The following is a 19,921-nucleotide window of genomic DNA, read 5'->3' on the forward strand; positions in this document are numbered from 1 at the left end:
ACAGATGAGGAACCTAAGGCACAGAAGGTTGCCAAGGTCACCGAGTTCGGGAGTGGGAAGTCAGGATTTAAATCTCTTTCCCTCCAGATATAGGGATTGCTACTCACTGTTTCGGGCATAAGACTGAGACCACCAGTCAAAGAAGAATTGAGAAAAATTTGGCATTAGCTTTAGATATTTTTCTTTTTTTTTTTAAAGATTTTATTTATTTATTTGAGAGAGAGAGAGCATGGTGGGGGGAGGGTCAGAGGGAGAAGCAGACTCCCTGCTGAGCAGGGAGCTCCGTGTGGGACTCGATCCTGGTACTCCAGGATCACCTTTAGATATTTTTCTAAAACCGACTAGGTGATTGATCTACAGAGTTGGTGTTTGTGAGTTTGGAGAAGTCTGGGTGAAGAGAACCCTAGGATTTTGTATGAGCCAATCTTTGAAAACTAAGATATTTTTAAAAAATTTTAAATAAAACTGAAATATTTAATAAGATTTAAAGAAGAATAAAATGAACCACCTTAAGATAAATTACCAATACAATTGAAGTCCCTTGGGTATCCTTAATCATGTCCTACTCTCTGCACTCCCTGAAGTAACTACTACCCTGAATTTAGTATTTGTTATTCCTATGCATTTTCTTCATGTCTGTCCATTAATATATGTTACCGTTTTATATGTTTTAAAACTATATATGGTATTTGTAGTAGTAGTCCCAAGACTACCCCTAGGTTCATAGACCTGCTAGAAGGACTCACAGGACTCAGCATTATAGCTGCACTCACAGCTAAGATTTATTACAGCAATGTAGTAAGGACACGTTGGCTCATAAGAAAAAAAGACACAGCGGAGTCTGAAAGAATCCATGTGTAGTATTTCTTATGCTTCTCCCTCTCATTGAGGTGTTGCATTAAGCACACTTCCCCCCAGCAAGGAAAATGCAGCATGTGTACCATGTTTCTGCCTAAGGAATCCATTAGAGACTCAGCACTCACAGTTTTATTGAGGGCTGGTATGTGGGCACCCTCTGCCTAGCATGTACCAAAATTCCAGACTCCCAGAAGAAAAGCAGGTGTTCAGAATAAACCATATTGTGTTCAGTCTGTGCACATTCTACATTTATTAATTGGAACTCTAGTGTAGAAAGAGCTGTCCTCTCTCCTCCATTTATTTATTCAATTATATCAATATGAACTCGTGGGTTTTTATTCAGTGGCTTGTAATACTATTATTTTCGCACTCGATATATAATCATGCAGACCCATTTAAAATTATACATATAATTTTTATTTTTTTAAGGACGGGTGTCCATTGCTCTGGATCTCCCGTCCTTTTTGCGGAGTGCTCTCTTGCCGGCCGGAACCTTTTTTTGGCTCTCAGGCTGTCCGGGGAAATTTTAGGCGGTGATACCTATCAACTGACAGGCGACCCAAGGGACTAGGGGACTAAGGGGAGGGAGAGAGGGGGAGGAAGTGAAAGGGTGCGGGGCGGAGCCAGGGAGCTGCGCGGCCGGGGGGAACCGCGGTAGGCCCAGGCCCTGAACCAAACTAAGGGCTGCCCTGGAGCGGGTGGTGGTCGGAGAGGAAGAGGCAGGTCCCGTGCAGTTTCTGGACGCTGTTAGAGGCGAAAGACCGAAAGGACGGCCGCGGCTCGGCAACGAGGGGGCGGGGCCTCGGTTGCGTCCGTCCCAGGGGCGGGGCTGAGTCTGGGGAGCGGCCAACCGCTAGTCCAACGGCCGGCGGGCTGCGGCCTCCGCGCGTCCCCGCCCCCGCTTCCCGGCCTGCTGGTCTGGGAGTCCGGGGACTGTCGGTCTCCCCGTCTCCCCGTGGGTTTTGTCGCCCTGTAGTTTTCGTGGCTTGCTTCCGAGTCCTCTGCAGTCTCTCTCTCTCTCCCCCACTCCTGCCTCCGTCTCCCCAGTCTGGCTCATTCTCCCGCGCTTCGGTGTCCGAGACCTGAGGGCTGCCCGGCGCCGAGCTCTGCCCCGAGAGAGATGGAGGAGCCGGGGTCCCGCGCAGGTGAGCGGGGCTGCGACACTGCAGAGATCCCCCCAAAGTGGGGCACTGTGAGTGTGGGGACAGGTTCGGCGGCACCGTCTGGGCTTAGGAAAGCCAGTCTGGGGGAGAATATTGAGTCAGAGCCACGATCTCAGGCGTGGATCTCAGACGTGGCCGGAGAGTATTCTTGGCTGGTCTATTTTTGTTTTCCTTCGAGTGAAGCCAAACCTAAACCTTAGACTTACCATTTTAGAGATGAAAGGGAACTGAGCCTGGGGCAACCCTTCTTTCTAGAGAGGGGTGTGGGGGTCGTAGAGAGTCCCCAGCTGGAACTTAGAGGACCTGGATCTTGGTCCAGGTTTGCTACTGACCTACTGAGAGGCCTTGTATAAGCTATTCCGCTCTGTAGTCCTGGGTTTTCCCATGTGTACAGTGAGGGGGTTTGGAGTACTGGATCTCCAAAGGCCTGACAAAGGATGGGTGCTGTTTAAATATTAGTTGTTACGAGTAAATAAGTGAGTTAGGGAGGCCTCCTTCTGGGGTTCACTGGAAGCTGCCTGGTGCCCTGAATTAACTGGAATCTTTGGAATTACATTGTTCATTACAGTGCTGAGAAATAGGTGGCATTATCCCCTTTACAAGCGAGGAAACAGAGGTACAGAGAGAAGGCAGACTCCAAAGTCCAGGCCACACTATACTCTGTCCCAGTAAGAGAGCAGGGGGACTTGATTGAAAGGTGATCATATGGAGCAGCAATTAATAACTTGAGTTCTTGGCTAAAATGAACAACTCCAAAGCAGAACTCTTTGATTCTTCAGAAGATACTGATTCTTCTCCACCCTTAGTTCCCAGTATATGGTTTGTGTGAAATAGTTTGGGTTTCAGTGCCAGAGTCGTCATCTATGTTATGTAACCACTGTCATCAACGTGATCAGCATAATCATAATTAATAAAATTAATAAAAAAAAGTAATGATAGTGACTCCAGTTGTTATAGTGAGAGCAAAGCCATAAGTGAAATTTGAAGACATCAAAATTTATAATACTTACATAGTGCTTTAAAGTTTGTAAAGCACTTTTGAGTGGTTCTTCATATTGGTCATCTTAGGTAGGTATTATCCACATTTTACAAGCAAGGAGTCCAAGACCTAGAGAGATTAAGTGACTAGCCCAAGGTCACACAGAAGTGTAGCTGGGACTCGAAGTCCCGTTTGACAAGCTGTGCTTCTACTTTGGTGCTCTCCCTGCTTCCTCTCCCTTTCCTTTTTCCTAGTCCCACCTCCCCACTCCATGCCTATCCTGTGCTCTGTTCTTATCACCCAGAGAATTCCTGTTTTCATGTTAACTAATAATGTTAACTAATAATCGATCATATGTTGACTGATGATTAATAGTGTTGGTAGTAACTCATAATTAAAGTGTGGGTTCATAAGAATTTAAAATATGATCTTTCCCAGAGGCATAGAGGGATTTAAATGCTTTTAAGAAGAGAGTTGTTCACTGTTATCATCATCACCCACAGATTTCAAGGAATAAAAACTACAGTTGACCCTTGAACAACACAGGTTTGAACTACACGGTTTCACTTATATAAGCATTTCTTTCAGTAAATGTAGTACAATACTATAAATGCATTTTCTCTGACTTGTGATTTTCTTAACATTTTTTCTCTAACATTATGATAAGAATACAGTATATCATACATATAACATGCAAAATATGTGTTAATTGACTTTATATTATTGGTAAGGCTTCCAGTCAACAGTAGGCTATCCATAGTTAAGTTTTTGGGCACTCAAAAGTTATACATGAATTTATGACTGCCGGGGGGGGGTGGTTAGTGCCCCTAATCCCTGTGTTGTTGAAGGGTCAACTGTAGAATGTGTAGTGATTGAAAGTCTAAAAGTAACTGCCATATATCGAGCTCATACTATGTAATGGGCTCTGTAACAGCCACTTTAACTTTTTAACTTAATTCTCTCAGCAACTCTACTGAATTTTATACATGAAGATCCTGAAGCATTAGGAAAGTTAAATAACCTGCCCAAGGTCATGTAGTCCCTAGTGTGGTCCAAATCCTGTGTTCTTAACCATTAAACCAGCTTGGCTCCAGGACAGATGTTTACTTAGAAAAGCCACATCCTCCCTGGCAGGAGAGCCTGAATTGAGGAGAGAGAGGTGTGCTCTAGTACTGTGTGAAGAAGACATTTCACACTTGTTTTTCAATTCTGCTACTGAGTGCCCAGAATTGGAGTGAGGAGAGGCTTTTCTTCTGGACTCTGGAGACCACTCCCCCAGTCCCCTCATGATAATGAGCCATGGTTCTTCTTTCTTTTAAGTCAGAAACAAGTGACCAAATGAATCATTCATATGCTCTTGGATAAGTTTGTTGCGATTGAAACTAGGCAGCTCTAGCCAAAAGCAGTGCAACTTTTTCTTTCAGTTTATTACCCACAGGCTACCTGGGAGATTGGTCTAAAATGCATACTTGATCATGCCAATCCTCTGCCAAAAACTCTTGCGTGGCCCCCTCTCTGTGTGATAAACACCTTAATAAGGTATCAAAGCCTCCCAGGGCCTGGACTCTGCTGATCCCTCAGTCCCACCTTTGCACTCTACTATAGTCCTACCACACAACCAATAGTCCCCACAGTTCACTCTGTTTTCTGTCCTTTATAGGCTTTTCACATCCACTCCCTCTGCCCTTTTCACCTCCCAGCTGGCTGACCATCCTTTAGGATCCAGCTCACCCACTCATTCAGTCATTCAGCAGGTTTTCATCAAGTGCCTATCAATCACCAGGCATGGTTCTGGGTATAAAGATGTAGCGGTGAATAGAACAGACCTATCCCTGCCCTTCATGGAGCTTCTGTTCTGTAATATGTATTAAACAAGTATGATCTGGATGATAAGTGGCATGGAGAAGAGAGCAGAGAGAGGGGATAGGGAGGAGCAGGAGAGTTGTCAGTGAAGGCCTCCTCAATTAGATAACATTTGAACAGAGCTGAAGGAGTTGAGGGAGTGAGCTCTTGGTTATCTGAAAGGAGAATGTACCAGAAAGGCACGGAGTGTAGGATATGAGACAGGAGCTCACTTGGCTGCCCTGATCTGGACAGATGCTCTTTTTCTGTTTTCCTCCACACTCTCATGGTTACCTCTAATGTGGCACTTACTGCATGGTATTGTAATTGTCCATGTATGTCTGTTTCCCTCACTTGGATGCGGGTTTCTTGAAGGCAGGGACTTCTGATGCCTTTCTGTCGCCTCAGCACCTATGTTATGGCCTGACTTGGGAGTGGGCACCCAGAAATATTTATTAAATACATGAATAAGGCTTTCTGAGCCTCGTTTTTATAGCCTGACAATTTTTACAGGTGATTTATAAAAGAAGGGTTGGATGACAGATGGTGAGAGGGAAAAAAAAAAAAGAATTCTAAGCCTGGTTCTGTCTGGCTTAATTCCCTTTTTGGGACTCTGAGAAGTAGAATACCTGATTTTCTTTGAGAAGCATACCTGGAGACTTACATTTTCAGCATTTATAGCAGGCTAGCTAACCCGTACCATGGTGGATAAAATATAACAAAGTCCTTTATAGCTGAAATTGCAAGGAAGTAAGAGAAATTCCCAGGGGCCTAGAAACCAAGAGTAAACTGAAAACCAGAGTAGTTAGCCCCTTAACCTGACCTCAGCTGCCTGGGTGTTTGCTCATCTCACTTACGTAGAAGTTTGGGCTTTAATAGACCTGGTGTTGCAGTGAATGCAACTGTGGGCCCACATGGGTTAGACTCTCATTGGAACTGAGATCCCTGCATGAAGCTAAGTCCCTTGAAAGTCCACACCCTTTGATGGGGTGAACTAGGCAAAAAGAATTCTCACTACTGACCCGGAGAGATGACAAAGAAGATTGCCTCATATCCTAGGCTCTAGTAGAGGGAAGAAGTTTCCCCAGAGAATTCTTAACCACAGGCATTTCCTCATATGGATTTGGATTTATATTTACATTACACGAATGGCCTAAGAACTCCAAAGATAGTGACATTAGAAACCATCCAGGCTGGCGATACCCCTGGATGCTTGCAGAAGCACATGCAGAATCTCTCTGGAGAGACATACTTTTTTTTTTTTTTTTTAAGATATTATTTATTTATTTATTTATTTATTTGACAGAGAGAGACACAGCGAGAGAGGGAACACAAGCAGGGGGAGTGGAAGAGGGAGAAGCAGGCTTCCCGTGGAAGAGGGAGCCCGATGCGGGGCTCGATGCCAGAACCCTGGGATCATGACCTGAGCCAAAGACAGACGCTTAACAACTGAGCCACCCAGGCGCCCCTGGAGAGACACACTTGACACAGGCTCAGGCTATGTAGGATTTCCATAGAGTCTAGAGGATAGATTTGTTCAGTGAGCATGCGTATTGCTTGCTTTGTGCTTTTGAGACCATGATATTACTTTTGTATAAAAAAATTAACATTTGAGTAAATCTTTGCCTCCCTGCGTGTGATCTCCAGAAATGGGATGATAGAGCAGAACTTGTACGCAGGGCAGCATTCGGATATGGACACACATTTAGCTGCCTCCTGTCCTTGCAGAGGTCATGGAAGAAGTGACATCGTGCTCCTTCAACAGCCCTCTGTTCCAGCAGGAAGACAAGAGAGGGGTCACCTACCGGATCCCAGCCCTGCTGTACATCCCCCCCACCCACACCTTCCTGGCCTTTGCAGAGAAGCGCTCCACGAGCAGGGATGAGGATGCTCTCCACCTGGTGCTGAGGCGAGGGTTGAGGACTGGGCACTCGGTACAGGTGACTCCTCATCCCAGATCTGGCTCTGAGCCCCACTCTCTCTCCACATTGCTTAGACTACTTCAGGGTCTGTGCCGTTTCCTGTCCGTGCTGGAAAAGCCCTGTGTGGAAGGAAGAAAAAAAAAAAAAACCAATAAAAGCAATGGCTCTCACTTACTGAGTACTGACTGTGGGCCAGGCACACATTGGATCCCCAACAGCTACTCTGTGACATAGGAACGGTTGTCAGTCACATTTTACAGATGAGGAAACTGAGGCTCAGAGATGTTGCCACTTGTTCAAGGTCCCACAGCTATAAGGAAGCACAGAAGCAGGCTTTAAATTCCATCTCTGATTCCAGAAGCCTCCGTGGTTCATTCAGATTCAACTAACATGCCGTGTGCTTTTCATTCACATTCTCTTTTGTTCTTGTAAGTCAGCCAGGGAGGTAAGCACTGTTGGTTCAGTTTTCTGGTGAGGAATCCTGGTCCTCCAGGAGGTAGGTAGCTTGTTCAAGACCACAACTAGCAGATGGTGGGGGTGAGGATAACCACAGTCCTCCTTCCTGCGTGTTTTATGTGAGGTGCATAGTAGCCCCGTTGTACAGGAGGAAAGAGGATGAGTGATTTGCCTCAGGCACACGCCTCCCAAGCAGCAGAGCTGGGGTTGGAGGCCTCACCTCTAAGTGGCACATCTTCACTGCGTTTTTAGAGGACAGTGTTTGCTGCCTCTGGGACTGTGAGGATAGGGTTATTTCAGATCCCATTTGTCTTTTCTCCTGCAGAGCCGGCTCAAGTGAGGATCAAATGAGACAATGGATTTGAGAGTCTTTTGTAAACAAACAAACAAACATAGATGTCTTTATAATAGGCACTCTAATCCCCCTAACCTGCTCTGGTTTTCTACCCACAGAAATATCACTTCTTTCCAGACCATGCCTGTCCCATAACCTCAGTGCCCAGCCGTCACAAGCATTCACAGATGCGTCCATTTTGACTCATTCTCCCTTCTCTGTATTTTATCACTTTCATTCTCTGATTTACCTGATTGTAGAATCTCGAAGGTAGAAGAATCATCAGCCTAACTTCTTTCCCAGTGCAGAGATCTTCTGTATTCCCTTGGTAGCTACTAAGAGCTTAGGGGTTAAGAACATGGCTTTGGAGTCAGGCTTTGGGCACCATTTATTGACAGTGTGACCTTGGATTTGACTCTTGTCTGTTTCATCATCTGTAAAATGTAATTAATAATAGCAGTTACATAGTAGGAACTCAACATTAGTCATCTCCCCGTAAAGGGTCTGCTTACACAACTCCTCGAGTGAGGAACTTGATCCTGTGGCAACTGTTAACTTTTGTTTTTGGAATGAGACAACCTATACTTTAGAATCACCCATTGGTCTTCTGGGACATTTAATCTATATATAATATAAAGTCCCTTTTCCAGAGAATGCTCTTTGATGTACCTAAAAGCAGTGTTCATACCCTCTGAGCCTTCTGATTTCGGGGCTCAGCAGCTTCAGTTCTTTTAGTGGCTCGTGAGACCACAGTCTTGATTTGCTTTCTGGTCCCTTGAAAGCTATGATTACTGCCTTTGGGATTTGATCTGGAATGTCCGCGTCCTTTTTCAAAGAGTGGTACTCTGAATTTCGGGCTCCAGGGATAGACTGACCAGCTCAGCAATGAGGTGGCTATACCACTTTGTATCTCTTTAACTCAGTCTAATGTAAAGTAGCATCTGCGTTTTGTGGCTGCTGCGTAATGCAGGGTGACTAATATTAAGTAGACTGTCAGCCAAAACCTCTGAATCCTTTTCACATTTACTGCTTTTATAAAAAATTTTAAATTATAGTAAAATATACCTAACATAAAATTTTCCATCTTAACCATTTTCCGTGTACATTGCAGTATTGTTAACTAGAGGCACATTGTTGCGCACCAGATCTCTAGAACTTTTCCATCATGCATGGCCGCTACTTTATACCCTTCAAACAACTCCTCGGTTCCCCCTCCCCCAGCCCCTAGCCACCACCTTTCTTCTTTGTTTTTATGAGTTTCTAGATACTTTATTTATTTTTATTTATTTATTTATTTTATTTTAAGTTTTTTTTTTTTTTTTTTTTGACACAGAGAGACACAGCGAGAGAGAGGGAACACAAGCAGGGGGAGAGGGAGAAGCGAAGCAGGCTTCCCGCGGAGTAGGCAGCCCGATGCGGGACTCGAACCCAGGACCCTGGGATCATGACCTGAGCCGAAGGCAGATGCTTAACCGACTGAGCCACCCAGGCACCCCGAGTTTCTAGATACTTTAAATACCCCATATAAGTGGAATCATCCAGTATTTGCCTTTTAGTGATTGGCTTATTTCACTTGCATAATGCCCTCAAAGTTCATTTGTGTGGTAGCGTATGACAGGATTTCCTTTTTTAAGGCTGAATAATATTCCATTGTGTGTGTATATACCACATTTTGTTTATCCATCCGTTGATAGACACTTGTGTTCTCCTACCTTTTAGCTATTATGAGTAATGCTGCTATGAATATGGGTATGCAAATATCTCCTGAGGACCTTGCTTTTAATTCTTTTGGGTATATATCTAGAGGTGGAATTATTGGGTCATATGGTAATTCTATATTTAATTTTTTGAGGACCCTCCATACTGTTTGCCACAATGACTTTAATATCTTATATTCCCACCAAGAGTGTACAGGGTGCCAATTTCTCCATACCCTTGCCAACACTTATTATTTATTTTTGATAGTAATCATCCTAGTGGATGTGCAGTGATATCTTGTTGTGGTTTTGATTTCCGTTTCCCTAATTATTAGTTGATAGTGAGTGATATTTTCATTATGCTTGTTGGCCATTATGTTTGCTGTTCCTTATTTTTTTTTTTTTAAGATTTTATTTTTTTGAGAGACAGCAAGCATGGTGGGGGCAGGGCAGAGGGAGAGGGAGAAGCAGACTCTCCATTGAGCAGGGAGCCCGACACGGGGCTCAATCCCAGGACCCCGGGGATCATGACCCGAGCCCAAGGCAGACACTTAACTGGTTGAACCACCCAGGTGCCCCTGTTTGCTGTTCTTTAATCATGCTTCTCATCCAGATTTTCAAACCCAAGACTTGATCTATCTCTGTCAAGCTTCAGCTTGTTTATGTCCCATTGCTCCAGCTGGTTGAGATCATTTAGATTCTAATGCTTTCATGTTTCAGTTACTGTTTCTTTCAGCTTTGTGTTAACTTTATCTTAGACATATCTGGCCCAGATCATTTTCTCCTCTTAGCCAGTAAGAATGGTTGCACTTCTGACTTCACACTGACTAGACTGGACAATAACTAAGTTGAATTTGGTACATATGTTTGAAGTGTTTACAGTGCACCAGGCACTCTGGTACAGAATGGGCTGCCCCAGAGATATTGAGTTCCCTGTCCCTTGACCAGTCAAGGAGAGACTGAATGGCCTTGATTCAAAAGGCTTAGAGGGAAATCTTCTATAGGATGGAAGTTAGTTCTAGGTCCTTATGACTCTGAGATTCTCTGATGTGAGCTTTGCTTAATAATATGTTTTGCCCATTTATTCAGGAATTAAATGTTTTGTTTCGCATAGTTAATACATTCATGTGGCATACATGGTATAAAATGCTATAAAAAGGTATATATCCCATTCTTAGTGCCCTACTTCCTATAGGTTGTCACCATTGTTTCTTATGTACCCTTCTAGTGCTTCTTCTTACAGAAACAAAGAAATACAAGTATATATTCTTAATACTCCCCTTTAAAACTTTTTAACATGAAGTGATAAAACACATATATAGAAAACATAAAACATAACATAAATGTCCAATGCATAAAACATGAATGTCATCCCTGTGAATTGACAAATCCAACACTTGTGGACTCATCACTTAGCTCAAGAAATAGAATATTACCAGCACCTCAGAAACTTCTCTTATCCCCCCTGTCTTAAAGGTAATTGCTATCCTGATTTATAGCTCTAGAGTTTAGTTTTGCTTGTTTTTTTTCTTTTTTTTTTTTTAAGTAGACTCTACACCCAACAGGGGCTTGAACTCATGACCCCAAGATCAACATGCTCTACCGACTGAGCCAGCCAGGTGCCCCTAGTTTTGCCTGTTTTTCGTCTTTATTCTTAATGTTTGTCTTCTTCTGTTAAGTATTTTTGAGGTTTATCCAAACAATTGTGTACAGGCTGCTCTGAATATTCTTGTATGTGTTTCGCTACTGTGTGCGTGCATTTTTGTTGGGTTTCTATCTAGAAAGGGCATTACTGGGTCATAGGGTAGGTTTACGTTGCACTGCAGTAGATAATGCCATCCAGTTTTCTAGAGTGGTGGCGGTGAGAGCAAGTCTACGTCAGTTTCACCCTTACTCTATGCATTTAGCTCTTTAAAGTTCCATCTTAAAGCATTGTTTTAATGTTTTATCTGTCATCTCTAGTGTCAGTGAAAGCTTGGTTCAAATTACCTAGTTTGCTGTTATTGGATTTTTCTTCTTATTTCTTATGCAAAAAGTAGCATACTACATACATTGCCTGTACTTTGCTTTGTTCATTTAACAATATATTATGGAGATCTTTCTATCTCAATGTGTAGAAGCCTTCCTTTTTTCTTTTTCATCTCTTGCGTTGTATGTTCATTTAACCAGTCCCCTACTGATGAATATTTGGGTTCACGATGTTTTGTTGTTCCAAGCAATACCACAGTGAGTAATCTTGTATATACTTAATTTGATGAGCAGAGATATTTTAGGATAAATTCCCAGAACTGGGCATGCTGGGAAAGGATAAATGTGTCTGGAATTTTGATATACCCTACATTAATGCTGAACCATTTTGCACTTCGGTCCATATAAGAGAGTGCCTGTTTCTTCAGATTTTTGTCAACAGAATAGTGTCAAAGTTTATGATGTTGCCAGTTGGCTAGATGAAAAGTACCACCTCAATTTTAATTTTAATTTGCTTTTCTCTTTTTATATGTGAGGTTGAACATGTTTTAATTGTTTTTCCCTCTTTCTTTGAGTCGCCTGATCTTGCTTTTTGCCCATTTCATTTCGGTTCCTGGAAATTTTCTTACCAATTTCTAATACAGTTTTTTAGAATATATTAAGGAGATTAGGTCTTTCTTTGTGATATGTCTGATTAGGCATTATCTCATTTTAGCCTTATACCAACTCCTGTGTGAGCAAGTTATTACTGCTTAGGACCGTGAGCATGTTATTACATTTTCCATTTAACTGATGAAGAAATTGAGGTAAAGTAAGTTTAAGTAACTTGTCCAAGGTCACACAGGAAGTGATGAGGGCTGCTTTGAACTAGGTAACTCTGACTCCATGCTTGAGTTTTTAATGACAGTGTTATGAATTGCCTCCCCAGGATAGTAGAGGAAGGGGAAAAAATCTTTGTTTTAAATTTCCCTTTATTTGCCTAAATTCCATATTTGTCCGCCTTGCTTTGCTTTTCTTCATTTTCTTTTTGTTTTTCCCCCCTCTTCCTTCCCTTTTTCTTTCTTTAAAAAAATATTTATTTTGCTCCTATCATGTGCTAGGCACTGGAGATACAAAGTTAGAATAATTTGATTTCTATCCTCAAAAGACTCATAATCTAGGAAAGGAGCCAGTCACATAAAAAATTATGATTACTATATAATAAGTGCTATAACTCTTCTGTATGTATAAAGAGGAAGCCACCAATTGCTTTTGGAACGGGATGGGGGGGGAGGAAGTTTCATAGAAAGCTTTACAAAGGAGGTGACTTTTGAGTTTGGAGGGTGAATTGGGCATCTAGGCAAAGTGAGGAAGAGTGTTCTAGACAGAGAGGACAGCATGTACAGTATCTAGCATTGCCTCTTCCCAGCTTTATAAATCATCCTGTAATATTTGAGAATTAGTGAATATTAGTGAATACTTCATGATTCCATAGATTTTAATACCATTTATTTCTTATTGCTGAAAAATACTAATGCTTTCAATGAGCCTCATGTCTTCCTATTAGTCTCTCACTCCGGCTCTCTCTCCCTTCCCCTTGTCTAGTGGGGACCCCTGAAGCCGTTGCTGGAAGCCACATTACCTGGGCATCGGACCATGAACCCCTGTCCTGTGTGGGAGCAGAAGAGTGGCTGCGTATACCTATTCTTCATCTGTGTGCGGGGCCATGTTACCGAGCGTCAACAGGTCATGTCAGGCAGGAATGCGGCCCGCCTCTGCTTCATCTGCAGTCGGGACGCTGGCTGCTCATGGAGCGAGGTGAGGGACCTGACTGAAGAGGTTATTGGTGCAGAGGTGAAGCGTTGGGCCACATTTGCTGTGGGCCCGGGTCATGGCATCCAGCTGCAGTCAGGGAGGCTGGTCATCCCTGCATATGCCTACTACATCCCCTACTGGTTCTTTTGCTTCCGGCTACCATGTAAAGCCAAGCCTCATTCCCTGATGATCTACAGTGATGATCTAGGGGCCACATGGCACCATGGCAGGCTCATTAAGCCCATGGCAACAGTGGAGTGCGAAGTGGCAGAAGTGACCGGGAGGGCTGGCGACCCTGTGCTGTATTGCAGCGCCCGGACACCAAATAGGTGCCGGGCCGAGGCTTTCAGCATTAACCATGGTGAATGCTTTCAGAGGCCAGCCCTGAGCCCTCAGCTCTGTGAGCCCCCGCATGGCTGCCAAGGCAGCGTGGTGAGTTTCCGGCCCGGGGAGATCCTTCAAGTGTACCAGGACCCTAATGGCAAAGATGCTCCTACCATTCAGCAGAGCCCTCTGCTGGACAGCGCACTGAGGCTAGAGCAGGAAGCTGGAATGCTGTCTGAATCTTGGCTCTTGTACTCACACCCAGCCAGTAGGAAGCGGAGGGTCAACTTAGGCATCTACCTCAACCAGACCCCCTTGGGTGCTGCCTGCTGGTCCCAACCCTGGATCTTGCACTGTGGGCCCTGTGGCTACTCTGATTTGGCTGCTTTGGAAAAGGAGGGCTTGTTTGGGTGTTTGTTTGAGTGTGGGACCAAGCGAGAGTGTGAGCAGATTGCCTTCCGCCTGTTTACAGACCGAGAGATCCTGAGCCACATGAATGAGGACTGCAGCAGCCCTGGTAAGAGCTCTGAGCCAACTGAAAACTAAAAATTGGCTTAGGCCCCAATTTTCCTTAGAAAGGAAACCACAGAAGGCAACCACAGGATGATGGAGGCCAGGTTAATAGAGGTTATTGAAGTCTACAGAGAATCCAAAAACTTAATATTCTGCTCTCCACTTCTTTTCACTTCTCCTCCAAAGAGCAAAAGGAAAATTGTGCTGTAGTTACTGCAGTGGGAAGAACTATGTGTTGGGAAACCATGATGTGGTCCTGGTTTGCTCTGGGACCTTGGACGTGTCCCCTGAACTCTCCGGGCCTCAGGTCGTCTCCATCTGTAAAATGAGAGGATTGGCTCTGTGATTTTTCTTCTTCCCATTCCTAGGAAAGGCAGAGTGCCTGCATGCTCTGTGATCGGCAAGTCCTGGCTGCATGGGTCTCTGATAGGACTCTGATCTCTAAGTGGAAGTCAGAGGACTCATCTTTTCCGGTGACTCACCACTCATCCAGGTGTGAGGCCACAAGCAGGTGTCCTGGCACAAAGGAAGATCTGGATGGCTTGTTCTGGATTTAATAACAAATACACCCTCACCCTTCTAATCATGCTCAGAACTTTGCAGGCTCTCTGTCCTAGAGGAATTGGGCAGAACAGTAGAATCATGAGGTCACCTACCTTCTCCAGCTTTGCAGCTCTGCTCAATCTTCCCTTCCTCCTCCAGAACCCTTATTTCCTAGGGAGAAAATAAGAAACTCAAAGCCAGTGGCCCCTCATAATGGTACTTATTGTTTCTGAGGGCATTACTCCTATGAAAGATGACACTGAAGTTCATGTACTAGGATGGTTCCTGATGAGAAAAGGACGTGGATTAGGACATTAAAGCATTGGCTAGCACTTTCCATGGTCTCTGCCCTCAAAGAGCTCACAGTTTATGGGGCTAGAAGTGGGAGAAAATTCAAGATAATCAATGCAGCTGGTTTGTAGATGTTGGGCTTTAAGTTGGGGTTATGGTAGCTCCTGATGTCATTGTCTTAGTTGCGTCTTCATTATGCTTGGAGTCAGCTGTCCCAGGGCTTGGCCACGCCACTGGGTTTTCCTCAGGTCTGTTTTTCTCAGAATATTGTTCTGGCCTAGCCACTCCTTTACTTATTAGAAAGGTCTCTGGACCCCAGACCTCTGAATCAGGCCTATTTTTTTGTACCTACTACAATCACTATTTGTGAAGTAGGGGTGCCCCTTTGTTTGATAGGTTTGGGGCTGAAATTTGCCAGTGCTGGGTATCTCAGATGATACTAGATTGGTTGCTCATATTTTAGAATCTTTCCCCTGTAGCCTGTTATTGTAACAGAAATTTGATCATGAAAGACTTGGGTTTTCTCCCTATTTTAGGAGGAAGAAATACCTTTGACTTGTATCAGATAACTAAATTTGGTGCTGAGTAATGGCCCGGAGAGTGAGTCTTAGTTGTAGAATATAGCCCAGGAGGCTGGAGGCTGCAGTTGCACTTGTCATATGGGGGAGAGCCCTCCAGGATGAAAGTAGGAGATTAACTTCACATACTTCTGCATATGGCTTAAGTCCATGGCTTAGAGTGACTTTTTAAAATTCCCTTAGCCTCTCTTCCATTTGTCAAAGTTATCCACCCAGTACACAGTTATGCTCACTCATTCACTCATTTATACATTTATCTAAATATTCTTGAGAGCCTGTGCATAATGTAAGGTGCTTTCTATTGCCATTCCCTGGTTGAAAAGCATCTGTGGCTCCATTTGCCTGCTAGAGGGGGTTTACATTTAGTCTGGCATGTAGGGCCTTCAGTTGTTGGGGGAGATAATGCATACTCATCTCTGCTGCTTTGTATGAAGCCCACTGTCAGAGAAGACCCCTGTCAAGTGGGCAGTGGAGGGGGCGGCAGAGTTGGTGGTACAGGGAGGAACCGGGAAAGGGCAGCCCTCTCCTGAGTACTAGAAGCTTCTTGTTCTGCAAAGCTTTCCTGAGCACCATACCCCCAAAGAGATAGGAACAGCGGGGATGGCTTCCTTCTCCAACAAGGTCTAAAGGATGAAGAGAATGAAAATAGCAAGACTTCCTTGGGGCCATCCAAGAAGGGAGTCGGGGAGGGCCCTCAGTCACATGCCAGTGTGAACCACAGATGTCCAGGACCAGCCCTCAAAAGATGTCTTATCCTTCTCTGAACTGCCGTTCCCTTTCTCCTTCCCCTTTGCTTTATGTTTGCTTCTCCTTAGTGATTAGCAGTGAAACTCTTGATAGGCAGAGGGCCTGTGTGCATCATTCAGGACTGGCAAGCAAAGAGGGTTTGGGGACAGAGGTAATCCCAAATGAGGATTAGGGAGAGGAACAGAGTGGGCAATGGCAGCTATGGAGAAAAAGAACAGCAGGGTAGGAGTCCCGGCACCTTTAGGAAGAGAGAGAAACACAGCCCAGGTAAGAGACCTAGGCTGGAGAGGCAGTGTAGGTGGTGGCCGCTGTGAAGAAGAAATGACAACAGGCTGGAGCTGTTTCCCGACACGTGTGGGAAGGGCCAGAGGCCCGCACAGGCCAGCAATTTAGGCTACAGATACGTTCCTACCCAGCCCTGTCACCTGAAGCTGGCTTAACTTGTTCATGTTCCGGGTGACCAACAGAGACACCTGTAGGCACTCCTGACTTGTTTGTGCCAATTCTTCAAGGTCTTCAGGGCCCTGGGACTGATCCCATGACACTGGTATCCTAACTGAGCCCATTCCAGGCCCTCTCAGGTTGGTAGAATGAAAAAGATGGGGCAGGTGATGGCAGTTGTGAAGAAAAGAAAAGCAGACTGGAGACCTCTAATCTAGAGGCATGAAGAGAGGCCTACAGAGGCTCTGGTCCCTTTGCCCCCACACGCAAGCCCCCGCCCCCCATCTTTGGACCCTTAGAATGGATCCATCCAGCACACACGGTGCACCGCTGGGAGAGCAAGAAAGCATAGGTAGGGGCCTCCTGCTGCTGGTAGGTATCCAGATCCACCTCCCATCCCTTCAACCTGCTGAGCCTGCTCAGGCTCCCAACCTCCTGATGCCCTCACCCCTAGACCCCTACTGTTTACTTCAGGCCCTGCTTATTTGGGTGCTTTACTTGGATCTCTTTCTCCCAGTCACCAGTCTCCCCTCCTATCCTTGGGATATCATGCAACTGTAGCCATAGATAAGAGACATGGCACCCTGTCTGTTGGGTAGCCCAAGGGACCCACAGAGATCAACCTAAGGCTGCCCCGCCTCCTCTCCAGGGCAGTAGGCTTCAATGCTTCTGCTTCAGCCAGCTTAGGCTGCTCAGTCTTCTTCGGTAGGCTGTGCATTTTCCCCACTGCATTAGTCTGTGGGTGTCGTGTCATCCCTTTCTGTGCTCCCACAGTGCCCAGTTAGGGCCTCCCTTTAGCCATTACCACAGGGTGCAGTGTGTTACTGTTGTCTGTCTTGTGCCTTCGTGGCCTCTGCTAGGCTGTGAATTGAGGGCCAAGTCTGTATGAATCCTCTCTCCATCCTTTTTACCTTGAATTACAACGATTTCTTTATAAATATAGGCTTTTTCTGTTGTGTTCTGAATTCCCTGAAGGTAAGGACTGTGCCTGATTCCTCTCCCTGTCCTCTGCCCCCAGTACAGACTGGACAGCAGTAAGGTTCTGCCCAATGAATCAAGGAGTCAAAGAGCCTTGGCCTTCTGGAGCTAAGTGAGAAGACCAGAGCGAGCCCCCCCCCAAAGGGAGGGGCATGTTGCCTCCCTCTGTGAATTGGATAGTGTTCTAAACCCACTGAACACCCATCCGAAATGAGTCTTCTCTCTGCTGGCCTGCTTCCAGGACAGTCACAGGACTTCCTGGTAAAGAGCTTTTCTCTGGCTTCAGCTGAGTCCTGCTTGAGTGTCTCAGGATCACAGCCCAAGCCCAAAGCCAAGCCTCGGTTTGGGTTTTCATTTCAGTGGTATCGCCCCTATGTCCCTGATTGGCGTTTCTGTAACTGCCCCTCCTCCAGGACTCCGGGGGCGACACTGTGGTTCAGTGTGTTCTGAGCATGTCTTGGTTCTGTGATACCAAGTTCCAGAAGTGCCCTCTGTACTGTAGAAACTACCAGGACTCTTGGAAACAAGGGAGATGAATAAAGAGCTTAATTTTGGTGACTGCTGTTTGTGTGTTTTGTTGTTGTTGTCAAACTGTGAGGTGATTATCATCCTAATACTTATATCTAGTTTGTACCCAGCTTCTTTCGAAAAATGGATTTGAGGCCTTTTCTTGCTTTCCATAAGAACTTTTACTTTTGGAAAGTTTTATTAATAATAATCCTTTGTACTTTAGCACACTGTCATTGGAATACAGTTGCCTATTGAGGGAAGCCGGGCAGAGATTACCATGACTGATAAGATTGGGTATTACTAGTTTGATTGCATATGACACACGAGCTATTAAGTGATTAAGTGGGGGAGCTGGGATACACAGAATCACCCCGTCTGGTACCAGCCCCGGGGCTTGTCACTGCACGTCTTACTTCTTTTTGCAAAACACCCTGAGATTGTTCCCAAATTGTAGCTGGCAGGGCCACAAATGCTTACCTCAGTGACGTGGGGTGATAGCTTTAACTCACTCCTCTTTCTTAAAACAAATTGACTGTTGAAAAGTTTTAAATGGGCATCTCTTTCATCATAACACTAAGAGTTGTATAAGGATGAAAGAATCAATGTACAGAACTGCTAATTTACCTCCTAAAAACAGTTTTATAATAATTATTGATATCATTTAAAAAATCCAATGATCTATTTTATTTTTGTGTGTTTCGTTGGATTGCCTGGGGACCTTTGGGCTTGAGAGGAATATGCACTACTCCATAAACTTCAGTGCTCAATTTCTTTTTTAAAGATTTTATTTATTTGAGAGACAGTGCAAGAGAGCACAAGCAGGGGAAGTGGCAGAGGGAGAGGGAGAAACAGACTCCCCGCTGAGCAGGGAGCCCAACACATGGGGCTCCATCCCAGGACCCTGAGATCATGACCTGAGCCGAAGGCAGATGCTCAATCGACTGAGCCACCCAGGAGCCCCTGGTGCCCAATTTCTTAAACTCCTATTCAATAAAACATTGAAAACCTCTTAAATATTTAAACAATAACAAATTTGATTAAACTGCCTTCAACAGAAATACCAGTTACAAATTTAGTATAACTGATCCTTTTGAAATTTCAAATACCATAAATAATAGATAAAACATAAGTCCAATGACTCTGAAAGATATCCTTATACCAAAATGGAGTACAGAAGAGCTAATGCCATAGATTTAACTTTGTTAGTTATTGTTATTACACCTTTTGGGGGGTTCTAACTTTTAAACCTCTCCAGAGTTTGAGTGGCTTCATCAGGCTTCCCCCCCCCCACCACACCTTCCTAGCTCTTTAGTAATAGCAGGTCCAAAGGGAAAAGAGTACCATTTCAGACAAGTACCATTTCCACTGGGAACATTAACATGGGAGGTTGGAGGCCTGGAACCACAGACAGCTGTCTTCTCCGCGGGTGGAGAATACCTGAATGCAGAAGCCTGAAGGAATGGAGCCAGGCAGAAACAGTCCTAATGATCTCTACTAGGCTTCTCCCTGTTATGGGACCTTATAACCAGCCCCCCAATGTTTTTTTTGACTTTTATTTATCTCTTAAGCTAGTTTGAGTTGGGTGTATACCGCTTGCCAGCAAAAGAATATGAATACCCATCCTCACAGGAAATTTGATTACTTGGTACCCCAACCTGTGAGTCACTACCTGAAGCAGAACCCCATTAACTTTCAATGCAGTCTACTAAAGTTAACAGCATTACCTAAAGGGTACATTACCAGGAGAGTCCTTGGGATAGAATGGAGGGAGGACTGAACTAAGAGGGGTCGAGAGTCCAGGGTCTTTGTCCTAGAGCTTGCCACTGACCTGATGGGCAACTTTGTGCCAGCCATTGGCCCTCTCTGGGAACCCATTTATTCAGCTATAGCAGGGGGATAATCCTTGCCCTGCCATCACCAGGAGTTATGTGGGTCTGAGGAGCTAGTGAATCCTCAAGAGGGTTTAGGAACTGATGCAATGTC

General features: G+C 44.7%; 1 protein-coding gene across 2 annotated transcripts; it reads left to right on the plus strand.

The window, feature by feature from the left end:
• The first annotated feature begins 1,484 nt into the window (after positions 1 to 1,484).
• NEU3 (neuraminidase 3) lies at positions 1,485 to 17,986 on the plus strand. 2 transcript variants are annotated; one of them, XM_036082798.2, is made up of 3 exons: positions 1,485 to 2,003; positions 6,571 to 6,776; positions 12,804 to 17,986. In XM_036082798.2, exons 1-3 carry the CDS (start codon positions 1,979 to 1,981, stop codon positions 13,881 to 13,883), a joined length of 1,311 nt encoding a protein of 436 aa, XP_035938691.1. In that variant the 5' UTR covers positions 1,485 to 1,978; the 3' UTR covers positions 13,884 to 17,986. The 2 variants fall into 2 exon arrangements, with proteins under 2 accessions (XP_035938691.1, XP_035938689.1); XM_036082796.2 differs by having other exon boundaries at positions 1,486 to 2,003; positions 6,571 to 6,782.
• Positions 17,987 to 19,921: the final 1,935 nt, after the last annotated feature.

The sequence above is a fragment of the Halichoerus grypus genome, chromosome 11, assembly GCF_964656455.1.
Source record: "Halichoerus grypus chromosome 11, mHalGry1.hap1.1, whole genome shotgun sequence".
Classification (NCBI taxonomy): Eukaryota; Metazoa; Chordata; class Mammalia; order Carnivora; family Phocidae; genus Halichoerus; species Halichoerus grypus.